Here is a 13243-nt window from a genome sequence, read left to right as displayed (position 1 = left end):
CCTCCGTGAAAGCAATGGCAGACAATCATTTCGCGCCCTTTTTCCCTGGATTGGTCTGGCAGATGCCATAGCGTGGCAACCATGGAGCCCGTTTTGCCTTTTGTCACTGTATGTGTACTGGATGCCACTGACAGAGGCGGTACTGCAGCGCTACACAGCAGCATTCATTTGCCTTTGCAAGGTAGCAGAGACGGTTATCAGCTGTTCTGTACCGTCTGCCATGCCATTGTAAATTGGCAATAAGATGACGAGTATCAGAGGGGTAGCCATGTTAGTCTGGGTCTGTAAAAGCAGCAAAGAATCATGTGTCATCTTATAGACTAACAGACATTTTGGAGCATGAGCGACATGCATCTGACGAAGTGGGTATTTACCCACGAAAGCTCATGCTCCAAAATATCTGTTAGTCTATAAGGTGCCATAGGATTCTTTGCTGCTTAATAAGATGATGGTTATCAGTCATTCTGTACCATCTGCCGCTGTCATGGGTGCTCCTGGCTGAGGTCGGCCAGGAGCGCAAAGACAAATATGGGAATGACCCCCCGGGTCATTCCCTCCTTTATATTGTATCTGAAAATAGAGTCAGTCCTACCTAGAATATGGGGCAAGTGTGCTAGAGAACCAGTGTACTAGAGAGCACAGCCGCTCCGTGTCAGAGCCTGCAGAAATGATGAGCTGCATGCCATTCTAGAGGGTGTCCCTGCAACAACCCCACCCGTTGCTTCCCTGCTCCCCCAACCCTCCTGGGCTACCGTTGCAGTGTCCCCTCATTTGCGTGATGAAGTAATAAAGAATGTAGGAATAAGAAACACTGACTTGTTAGTGAGATAAAATGAGGGGGAGGCAGCCTCCAGCTGCTATGACAGTCCAGGCAGGACATTTAACAGTGCGAGGGAGAGGAGCCCAGCATCCTGCTGCTATGATAGTCCAGGCAGTACAGAATCTTTTCTTTAGACATGAAAGGAGGGGGCTGATGGAGCTCAGCCCCCAATTGCTATGATGAGGACAGTTACCAGCTGTTCTGTACCATTTACTGGGAATGACCAGGAGTCATTCCTATTTTTACCCAGGCGCCCCTGTCCGACTCCACCTGAGGCCAGCCAGGAGCACTCACGGGCTGATGATGACGATGGATAGCAGTCATATTGTACCATCTGCCACTGGGGAGGGGAGGGGAGAGGGTGCTGCTGTTCAGTGCTGCAGCATCGCATCTACCAGCAGCATGCAGTAGACATAGGGTGACATACAAAAAAGTCAAGAAACGATTTTTTTCTCTTTTCTTTCACGGGGGGTGGGGGGGGCATAAATTGACGAGCTATACCATGAACCACCCCGGACAATGTGTTTGACCTTAAAGGCATTTGGAGCTCAGTCAATAATGCAAATGCTTTTTGGAGACTGCAGGGACTGTGGGATAGCTGGAGTCCTCCGTATCCCCTCCCTCCCTCCATGAGCGTCCATTTGATTCTTTGGCTTTCCGTTATGCTTGTCATGCAGCACTATACTGAGTCCCTGCTGTGGCCTCTGTCTGGAGATTTTTTTCAAATGCTTTGGCATTTTGTCTTCTGGAACGGAGCCCTGATAGAACAGATTTGCCTCCCCATACAGCGATCAGATCCAGTATCTCCCTTATGGTCCATGCTGGAGCTCTTTTTGGATTTGGGACTGCATTGCCACCCGTGCTGATCAGAGCTCCATGCTGGGCAAACAGGAAATGAAATTCAAAAGTTCGCGGAGCTTTTCCTATCTACCTGGCCAGTACATCCGAGTTCAGATTGCTGTCCAGAGCGGTCACAATGGTGCACTGTGGGATCCTGCCCGGAGGCCAATACCGTCGATTTGCGGCACACTAACCCTAATCTGACATGGCAATAATGATTTCAGCGCTACTCCTCTCGTTGGGGAGGAGTACGGAAACCGGTTTAAAGAGCCCTTTATATCGATATAAAGGGCCTCGTTGTGTGGACGGGTGCAGCATTAAATCGGTTTAACGCTGCTAAAATCGGTATAAATGCGTAGTGTAGACCAGGCCACAAGTTTACATGATCACACCTACTTATGCACACACAGACTCCCATGGTCATGTGCGCACGCAGACACACACACACAGTGAGATTTTCAAAAAGGGCTCAGCTTTGGCCTAATTTGTGCCTCCATTGAAGCCAATGGGATTACTAACATGAGTAAAGTCACCAGCCTGGGTATGGATTTGCAAGATCCGTGGCCACTAGCTTCAGTGGGACTCTGGATAGGCATAAGAGTCTGCCTGTATGGATCAGAATGAAGGATCAGTACCTACATTGGTAAATTACTTACCGTGAAAATTCAGAATGAAGAAAAGGAGACTATCAACGATTTTTCTATGCAACAAAAAATATTAACCCCAATTAATTTAACTTCCCTGTCCTGTTACCTTTTTAAGGTCCTAACTTTCGGCCTTTTGTCTCAAAATTGGACATAGGCAGGTCAAAAGGGGGCCAGATAGTTTTGAGAAATATTTCCTCTTCAGCAAAGATATGTGCTGGGCTGCCCAAGGCTAGTGAGTCACAATGTCTAAGCAGTGTGGCATCTATCCCATCCCCCACTCCTTTTTATATTTGCATAGCCATAATTGCAGTTAAATTAGAAAATAATAAGGGGCAAATTTAGTCAGAAGGAAATAAATTTGCAGGAGTTTTATTTTATTTTGAATAGAAAAAACAAACCCTGAAGCCACCTTTTCTGTTTTGGTCAAAAATCTCCTATATTTTCCTTGTACTATGAATTGTGAACTATATCATGAAATGGGTAAAACTTCTTGTAGATAATGGTGTTGTTCACCCGAAGGTAAAAATCATTCATGTTGTTGTAATTCATTCCATTTGAAATATAGAATTTTTTTTCATATTTTATTTTTTTGGCACTGAGAGATGGAGGAAGGACAGGAGATCTGCAAAGGAATCAAAGTGCCTTCAGGTCAAAACATCAATTTTAAAAATACTCTTTTTAAAAAAAGAAAAGGGAAAAAAAAAAACAACCTCTTCTCTCCTGAATTCATTTTTCTAAATAACAGATACGAGATGTTGGTTTTTTTTTCTTCCTTAAGCAAAGAGGACCCCCTCGGCATATTTTTCTTTTCAAATGTGAAATGAGGTGGAAAATCCTCATTTCACGACAGGAAGGACAAATATTGACACAAAGTTAATATTTGTCAGTAGCCCTGGAAGCAACCTGAATGTTTAAAAAAATAAATAAAAATAAGCAACGTGATTCGATGCTTTGCGAATCTGAAGAAGGAGAATCTGCTGCCTGAGTGTAAAGTAAACAGGCAACGCAAGCACACACCCCACTTTCTCTGTATTTCACACATGCGCACAAACACACATGTCCACTGTCCCTCTCTCACACACAGACTTCTCTCTCTATATGACACAGACACACTTCTGTCTCTTTCTCTCTCTCTCTCTCTCTCACAATCACACACACACACACTCTTTATCTAATATCAGCCATTTAGAAGGAGGGCTTCTGGAATTTATCACTGTTATTGTTCATCTCCAATGTAAATAGCACATCAGCTCAATATTCAGTGGTCACTCAGTGTTTATGAAGTCCTGTCCACTCTGGCCTTTTTTAGAGGAAAGCCCCAGGGCGGATTAGCTGCTGCCCTTAACACCCTGTGTCACTTATCTATTCGCATTGATTATGAGAGTCAGCTGTGACCAGGCCTCACTTTTCCCTTCTCCTTTCAGCCCCCTTTTACAAGCACCCCTGCTTGGATTTTCATGAGGAAATAATCAGATTAGGCCGTCAGCAGCGAGTTCATATGGAGTTCTCTTTCTCCAATGTGCTGCTAACTGAATAAACGTGTTTTGTGGTAAATTGTAAATTACATTATGATTACCAAGGCCAGCATGGGTTTCATTTAAAAGTGATCGAAATTGCAGGCCACAGCAATTGTGACTGGCAGATAAGGCCATTTGGAAGAAAGGAAGGGAGGGTGTTTGGGGGGAGCCAGCTGAGAGGCCACAAACCAGCTCGCAAAGGAAAGAAGCAGAGCAAAGGGAAAGTCCTGGGGATGACAAAATACAAGCAAGGCCTATCTGCAAACAAGTGAAATGTCACAAGGGAGGAGGGGGATGACTCGGCTGTTTCCAGGAGAGCGAATGATGAGATCCATCAGGATTTATGGGTTGCCTGCTGTACAGTGCATGTTCCTTGCACTCTGGGATAAAAAAAAAAAAATCTTTTTGTGCAGTTCTTCTATTTCTGCTGTCTAAATGAAGCTATTGTTTGTTCTCGCCCTCCCCCTACATATTATTGGTAAAGTGCCTGTGCTGATGAACCTGGAAAAGAAGATGGTAAATGGATTCTAAAAATAGCTGCTCCCATGCAGAGGGCCTGATTCTAATCTCACTTGCACCTTGTCTCCTGACCACATTCAATCAAGGCTGATGTCTGTGTAATTTCATCATTTTCCTCTATGGCATGCACCACGAGGCCCCACTCCGGAAAACACTCCTGCGTCTGACTAATTGTACCTGAGTCATGTCCCATTGACTTATGTAAGAGTTTGCAGGATCAGGGCCTAAAGCAGCCACTAAACGAATCAAGGGTGGCTTCTACAGGAAGATATATGGTAATCCCACTTCAAGATATCCTGCAGCCCGGAGTGCTACTGTTCGCACCACAAAGTGCCATTTCCTTTTCTCCATTTGACTGTGTGGCCTGGCAGCAGGTGTCGCCTCATTCTCATACTGTGGTGGAAGGCGAAGAGGAGCACTCTATTGGTTTCACTGTCCCATTCTTTGTATACTTTAATGAAGATCTTATTTAAGGCTAAATTGCCCCTGTCTTTTCAGCCTCTTCTTTTAGGCCTCTAACAATCTTTTTTTTCTTAATGGTATCTTATTTCCCCCCAACTTTGTAATGTTGCTGAGAAGCCAGGAAGCTGAACCCAGTGGGCTAGATTGTAGCTCAGACTGCACATTCACACAGGGGTATCAAGAGGAAGCAGACTCCCACTTTTATGCCCAGTGCAGGGTATAGTGTTGGATCCAGGCGTACTTCAGTAAGGGTCACTGCATACCCCATCTCCAGAGCACGTGGCAATATGCACAGCTACCTCCTGCAAGAGCAGGGAGGAAGAGAGTAATAATTTACTGCAGCACCAAATTACTACCTCCCTGTAGCAAAAGGGGGAACAGGAACCACAGTTCCTTCCCTCGGATGCTCCTGGAATTGTACAGCAATGTACTGCCCCTTACTATGGCCTACATTTGTGACACAATCCAGCTCAGTTGAAAGGATTGCTGGGGAAGGGAGAGGAGAAAGCAAGGTGGTAATTCATGTCAAATATAAAGGAGCTTCACAAAGAATACCAGTTCATGGCAAGGTTTGCTGCCTTGCTATACGTTTAGAACCAGGACATCTGAGAGAAACAGCTCCTTGCATCATCACACGTACCAGCATCACACAGAAAAGTGTACCATGCAAATAAGTAGGTACAGCGCAATGTGTAGAAATGGCAGATCACCCCATTCCTTTGTTTATTTGTTGTTAAATAGGCATTTACAGAGAAGACACAAAGTGCATCTACAAGCCCTCTATGCAAGGCTACTTCTGCAAAGACACAGACCATGCACTTGTGATCATAGAAAGCCTGGACACCGAAGCAGACGGAAGGAGGTTGCCTCCAGTGGTATCGGTGACTGGCAGTTTTGTGGAGGCTTTCAGTAGTGGAGTTTCACATGTATCTTGCTGTCCTTCAGAACATCCACGGGCTTTCTATTCGGTCTTGCCATCCAACAAGCTGACTAAGGTTTGCTTCGCTGGACTAACGCCTCCGAGCTTAAGACTTCGCCTCATCAGTGGTCAAAACTCTACCAGACTTCTCATAGCCATCTTCTATGATGAACCCCGTAGCCTTCACGTTTTCATGAACGGGAATTACGTTCCACTAGCCTCATCTTCGTCCAGTGCTTTCTTAACTAATGCCATGGCAGGCACCCACTTCTTCAGTTTTGAGAACAACCTTCTCTACATCCTCCTTCATGGAGATGACCCCATAGAAATATACACCAGCTTTTCCCTTCACACTGCTTTTACCATTGCTGAGACCATTGGAGAGGAGGGTCAAAGAAGGGTGGTCCATCGCCTGGCTGATTTCTTGCAGATTGGACGGGACCATGTCAGAATAGTTCTCAGTGTTTCAGGGAGTGAGAGCATGTTAAAGGTTATCTCAGATGATGTTGGCAAGAGGAGGCGTGAGTGCCCTCCCATGACATCTTGCACAGCCTCTTGTAGCAGGGCTGGCTGGGAGAAAACCCGGACAGGAGCAGCAAGTGTTTGGGTTCTGCAGTCATCTCATGCGGCTACTCCATTGAGAGTGCTGATCATTGAAATTGGAGAGCCACCAGGCCTTTTCAGAAATAAGTTTGTTCCCTCCTTGTCGAGCGACAGGTTGAAGAGCTTAGCCAGCACTGTTATCAACGCTCAGCAGACTGGGGATCTTCAGCGAGCTCTGGAGTTACCAATTGATACTTTAATGGTGACACAGTCTGCTTTGTCATCGCCACTAGGGGGCAGTGCCAGGTAAGCAAGTCACTTGTATGAATCCTTCAAAGCTCATTTATGATTATTTATTATTGTAGAATGTTGATAGTTTAAATGAGAGTGTTTAATCACTGGAACAGCTTACCATGAGAGGTATTAAATTCTCCATCACTCAGAGGTCTTAAATCAATACTTGATGTCTTTCTTAAAAATATGCCCTAGTCCAATCAGAAGCAGTTGGGCTGGATGCAGGAGCTGCCAGGTGAAATGCTCTGGCCTGCGTTCTGCAGGAGATCAGACTAGATGATCATAATGGTCCCTTCTGGCCTTAAAATCTATTAAACCTGTGCATGGTATTCATGTATTAACACAGTGCTGGAGATGGGTACAGTGTGTTATAGATGAAAAAATGACAGGCTCCTGTCCTGAAAAACTTAGAAATGTAGACCCCGATGATGCAAACACAGACACATGTGCGTATCGTGACTGCTATGAGTAGAATATAGCTTTGGGAGAAGACGAATTAGCTGTGTTTGCTCAGCATGGAAAGAATAGAGCCAACATAATGCAAGTCTGAAGGATACCCACACGTAAACGTGATGGCTGCCATCTTGGGCAGCATACTGAGGAATGAACCAGGGGTCTCCAGAGCTAAATGCATGAGCTAGTATAGCTTGAGGGGTCTTTAGCTGGGGCTGTGATAGACAGAGGCCATCCGTTACTGCCATATGTATGCCACCCACACCACCTGTCTGTGTGTGAAGGGAGAGCAGGCCCACTAGTCCCACCCTGCCCCGCCACACACACACGTAGGCAGAGCTGAACAGAACCTTGGATATTCTCCTGTCCAAACACTAGCCAGTGAAGCTGAGCCTGGGGCGGGAAAGGTGTAATCTGTGCCTTGTAAAGGTCTGACACAGAGTATTCCCCCTGTGGAGCAGAGAAAAAATAATAACTTTGCATCACTGTTCCTTTGGCTGGGTGCTCCTGGGGCAGCACAGGAAGCCCATTATAATATTTCATTGAAATAACCAACCAGCAATGAAAACAAAAAGGATCTCCGAGGATGTGTATTTAAGTGTAAAACATATTCGGTGATGTTACATTTCTGTATCTCCCGTATTCTCTCCCCATTCTGTTTCTGTATTGTCATCCCTCACTGTGTAAGCCCTATAGAACCTGTAGAAAGCAATAAGGCTTTAACTAGTAAGAATCATTATATAGAAATTACTCTAAAAACCTATACAATTTTATACAAAATGAGATCCTTTCTATAGGTGTGTGTTTGTTACTGTTTTTTTTTTTAAAACCAGCCTATAGATCAAGGATTTAATTCACGATTAAATTCTGTAGGATGAGTCACTAAATTCTACAGGGTGACTCAGAACACATATACAGGGCCGGTGCAACCATTTAGGTGACCCAGGCGGTCGCCTAGGGCACTGGGATTTGGGGGCGCCATTTTCTTCGACAGCGACTGCAGTGGCTTGATCTTCAGCTGCCCCGGTCGCCACCAGCATTTTGGCGGAGGGAGCTGGGGCAGGGGAGCGTGGGGAGGGCTGCCTGCAGCAAGTAAGCGGGGAGGCGGCACGCAGGGGAACTCTCCGCCCCAGCTCACCCCTGCCCTGCCTCCTCCCTGAGCACGCCGTGGCTGCTTCACTTCTCCCGCCTCCCAGGCTTGCGGCACCAATCAGCTTAGGCTCCTCAAGCCTGGGAGGCAGGAGAAGTGAAGCAGCCACGGTGTGCTTGGGGTGCTCGTGCACAAAGCAGGGGTGAGCTGGGGCGGGGGGGCTCAGAGGGGTAGCTGCTATGGGGAGGGCGCCTCAGGGTGGAGGGAGAGAGCTGCCATGGGGGGTGCACCTCAGGGCAGAGGGGGAGAGCTGCCATGGGGGGTGCACCTCGGGGTGGGATGCGGGGGGGGGGGGCCGTGCGCAAGGTGGAAGTTTCGCGTAGGGCGCGAAACATCCTTGCACTGGCCCTGCACATATAGAAAGTATTTTCTTTTATTTTAAAGCCTGTAAGATTTTCCTCTCAGGTTTATGTCTAAAAGCTCATTCCTGCAAAACCACTCTTTACTGGGAGCAGTATTAACTCCCATAAGCAATCTCATTGACATCAGTGGAACTACTCAATAATAAGACCCAATAACAAGCGTCTTCAGGGACAGGCCCTAATTTAGGGCCTGATCCTACAGAGGGCAACCTGGGGGACACAGTCACCAGTGGGATAAACTAACACCACCAAACTTGAGGAAAGTATTTGTCCTTCACTACTTGGGCTCCTCTGTAGTGTTATTTATTACTCCCCATCAGTCTTGGGCTTTATGGCATCACTTGTGGCTTTGACACTTGTGATATAATAAGGCCCTGGCTAACCTGTAAAATTAAATCAGATATTTCCTGTTGGGACATGTAATATCCCCTCTGTCTGTCCCTCATTAGAGTCTAGACAGTACACACCAGCACAGGCAGTGATAATGGGTTGGGATAATGAGAGAGTGTGTATTTTTCCACACAAGGGGGGAAGTTTTCTTCCACACCTGTGTCCTGCAGAAACAAATGAGATTCAGAGATCTCTAGGGCAGACTTAATAGCCTACACCAACACATGGCCAACAGCAGTGGAATGCCAGACCCACATTTCTGCCTGCTTTGCAAAGCTTTGGGCAACAGAGATTGGGACTTCCTGTTCACATCCCACAAGGAAGTGGCTAAAAGTAGCCTTGGGGACCCTAGCAGCAACAGCTCTGCATAACAGTGTAACGCCAACAGACCCCGGTCATCGGCATCGAACTGGGGATCTCTGGAGCTTAGTGCATGAGCCTCTGCCGCATGAACTAAAAGCCAACTGGCTCTTAGCTAAGACTGTATCGGACTCATTAATCTCTCTCTCTAAGTGCCACTAGATGGGACTGAACCCCACACCCCGAAGGTGTGTGGGTTACAACAGCAGAACTGTTTATCATTAGGCCAAGTCTTTTTTAAAAATAATTTGTCTTGTTTCTTTATGTGGTTTCAATTTGTTTACCTTTTTTAAGGTTAATTCATTCTGTTGCTTCCTGATTCACCAAGGAGAGAGGGAGATGATAGCTAATAGCTACATGGAAGACAGAGAAAGCACACTAATAATATACTTATATACCAAAAGAGTGTGTGTGTATGAGCGTGCATGTGCACACACACAAATTGTTCTGTGTTCAGAGCAGGGTTTGCATAGTGCACAATAAATAAGGCCTGGGGCCACACATTGAACAAAATGGATAAAGCAAAATATTGCATAGCTGCTCATTCAGTGAGCAGCATCCATCCTTCGCACTGAACAAGACAGGGGTCCTGTGGAAATAATAATATGTCATCCTGTAGTTAAAGACTGTGTGTCATAATGCATCTGCACATTGTGAATTAATGGCTGGATTGAGGTTGCACAGGCAAGTTTAATTCTGGTATGTCTTGTGTGTGTAACTGTAACATTCTTTTACTGAAATTACTATATGTTAGGGATGTAAATATTGTTTAAAAAAATAACCGTTTAAACTATTAAAATTATATTGGTTAACCATTTAATCATTAACACGACAGGGGTCAGAGTCTGGGTTTGGGGCTGTTGCCCACCCCTTTTGTGGGATCGGGGTCTACCGCTAGCACTGTGCGGCAAGGGTCAGGGTCTGCCAGTCAGCCCCACATGGTGTGGGACTGCCACCCAGACCCACACGGCAGGGGTTTGGGTCTGGGGCTGCTGCCCGGCAGGGGTAGGGGTCTGCCTCCTGGGTCTGCCCGGTGGGATTCCAGGTTGAGAGTTGCATGGTGGAGGTCAGAGTCTGCTGCCCGCCCCCGTGTGGCAGGGATCCAGGTCGGGGGTGGCTGTCTAGCCCCACACAATGGGGCTCAGGATCAGAGCCATTGCCAATCTGTTTTAAACATTAGCTACAATATATTAACAGTAAGACTAATACTTATCGGTTAACCAATTAATATTTTATATTCTTACTGTGTGTAATTTCGTAGACTGCTTAAAAAAAATGCAAAGTCCATCATATGGAACCACCAGGACTCCCACATAGTTCATTAGCAGGGTTAGGACCATTTGAGCTAGCGGCGTTACTGATAGCAGTGGTAGAAGGATCATCCCGTATGAGGGCCAGCCGCTAGTGGGAGATGAGACGCACATTTTTCCAGTGGGTTTCTCGGTTATTTGCTGACTGTAGAGGAATATTGAGGTTCTGTTCTAAGTTCTATGGGGAGTGTGTGTTCATGGTTAACAGACCTTTCTATGTGTGGCTCCACCCAAACTTGACCCCTTCTGCCTGTGGCTCTGCCAGCTCCTCCCACGCCCCTCAGCCCTTCATCGCAGTCCCCCAACCTTGGTTTGACAACTCAGTTTCCCTTCCTAATCGCCATAGCTCCTCATGCAACTCCCAGCCCCAGTCTCCTCCGCATAACTTCCTATCCCAGTCCCACCCCTGCCCCTGGCTTCACATCCCAGTCCTCTTTGCCCTGGTTTCTCATTCCAGCCCCTCCTGTCTCCTAATCCTCCCCCTTGCTTCTTCATCCCAGTCTCCCTCCTGCTCCTTGCCCCAGTCTTCTCTCTTACCAGCCCCAAGGCCCAGCTTCTCACCTCTGTGCATTTGATTCAGGCTGCTTTCTGCTTCTCCTCTACACTATCTGGGTGCCAGCAGTGGGAGCCTTGACAGTGCTGGAGAGACAGTAACCTTACTCCCTGTTCTGGTGCCTGGCCACACAGCAACCACACTAGCCAAGAGGAGCAATTGCAGGGGAATTCCTGCTGAGTGCCTGCAATCCTGAGCGCAGCACAGATGGAATCAGGCTCATAACTGGGTTCAGCTTGGTCAGATTTTCACGAGGACAGCAAAAGGCATAACCCTTGACATCAAAGCAACTGCCTGGCCAAATTTAGGTCCCTGATTCAAAGCTCAGAGATGTCAGAGCATGTCAACTAAATGACGGTAAGAATTTTCATAAGAATTTTGTAACCTGGACTGAGAAATTTCAGCCCAGACAGTTAGTTTGGTGAAGTTATAAGGAATTGAAAACAATGTCTTATAATGGAAAGTGACATTCAGTCTTAACTATAGGCAATGCCTATAATATGAAAGAGAGACAAAGAAAGAGAGAGAGCACATTGCTGTGGCAAATGGACTAGTAGCCATAGAAGTAATGTTATAGTTTAAAAAAATAAACTTTCAAATTATGGCTCAAGGAGCTGAAATAAATATGGAGCCTTTCAGATCCATCCCAGTTCTGTGATGACTGAAAGCTGTGACCATCTCATGAGCTGTGTGTGAAATGAATTGGAGAGGGTCTCAACCCAGTGTTTATTGGACAAGCATCCATGTCACAGCCCCCACCATGTTCACTGGTTTCCTTGCTGGCATTTTCATCAGAAAAGCCCAGGACAGAGTGGCCACCACACCACACCTCCCCCTGCTACAGCTGGTCTTCACAGATCAGGGGCACAGCGTAGGGGATGTTTGTACTGCGACTGCCAGTGCTGAGCTCAGTCTGAATATGTGGAAGACTTTGGACTCCAGCGCTGTCCTTTTAGTGCCTTTCACAGAAGTGAATGTATGGAGGGAAAAGGTAGTGAAAATGTTTAGGGTTAGATTGTGGATTGAAGCCACTGCATGTGGTCAGTGGGGGAGTGGAGTTGCACTGCCCCAAAAAGGGCTCCTAGAGGTAGTGTACCTGACTCCTGGTGCTCCTGCCACACCCTTGGAAAGTGAGGGGGGGGTGCACTCCCCCATGTGATGTCCCCACTCTGCTGCCCAGTGTGGTCTGCAGAAAGAACATGGCCCAACCCTCATTCCTCTCCACCCATTTTAGGAGGCTAGGACTGGTAAGGGACTCAGCCTGGAGTGCTCTTTGCTTAGCGGGGAGTGAAACATCAAGCTGCTGCATCCAACAATATCACTTTGCTTTGTAGGTTAACAATAGGTGCCCTCCAGTCAGGGGTGGCTCTAGGTATTTTGCCGCCCCAAGCACGGCAGGCAGGCTGCCTTTGGCGGCTTGCCTGTGGGAGGTCCCCGGTCCCTCGGATTCGGCGGCATGCCTGCAGGAGATCCGCTGAAGCCACAGGACCAGCAGATCGTCTGTAGGCATGGCGCTGAAGGCAACCTGCCTGCCGCCCTGGCGGTGACCGGCAGAGCGCCCCCCGTGGCTTGCCGCCCCAGGCATGCGCTTGGCTTGCTGGTGCTTGGAGCCGCCCCTGCCTCCAGTTCCCAAGCCCCTTTTGAAACATGCTCCCACTGGCTACTCACAGAAGTACCAGGTTTGCTGTCCCCAAGGGAGAGTATACACACCAGTTTGTCTGATGATTCAGCTGAGGATTGGTTCTTGTATAACATCATAGCACTGAGTTACATTTAGAGTGAAAACAGTCATGAGTTTATTGATGATTCAGATTTGAGAAATAGTGAGTAAGTGTAATGTTGACAGACCTTGGTCATCGGCAGGCAGGATTGAACCTGGGGCCTCAGGAGCTTAGTGCATGAGCTGATACTGCATGAGCTAAATGCCAAATTGCTGTTACTTAAGGCTCAGAGTGGCTGCCCCCATCTCTCTCTCTCCCTCTCTCTCTCTCTCTCTCCCCCCCCCGAACACCACCCCCTGGAAGTGTGTGTGTTACATAAGGAATAACAGAACGAGGAAGGTTGCATATAAAATAAAATCAGTACCGTTTCTAGAGACTAAACT

The 13243-nt window shown here is 47.0% G+C and overlaps 1 protein-coding gene across 4 annotated transcripts in view; it reads left to right on the top strand.

The window, feature by feature from the left end:
* The window catches only part of PKHD1 (PKHD1 ciliary IPT domain containing fibrocystin/polyductin), a 382755-nt gene that overhangs the window by 332770 nt on the left and 36742 nt on the right, over positions 1-13243 (top strand). For all 4 annotated transcript variants that reach the window (XM_050948683.1, XM_050948684.1, XM_050948682.1 and 1 more), the window contains one exon: positions 5547-6573. In XM_050948683.1, the coding sequence (XP_050804640.1) occupies positions 5547-6573 (1027 nt within the window). The remainder of the gene's footprint in view (positions 1-5546; positions 6574-13243) is intronic.

Source organism: Gopherus flavomarginatus, chromosome 4, assembly GCF_025201925.1.
Source record: "Gopherus flavomarginatus isolate rGopFla2 chromosome 4, rGopFla2.mat.asm, whole genome shotgun sequence".
Lineage (NCBI taxonomy): Eukaryota > Metazoa > Chordata > Testudines > Testudinidae > Gopherus > Gopherus flavomarginatus.
The sequence above is the reverse complement of the archived record's forward strand: the minus strand, read 5'-3'. Positions and strand labels throughout refer to the sequence as shown.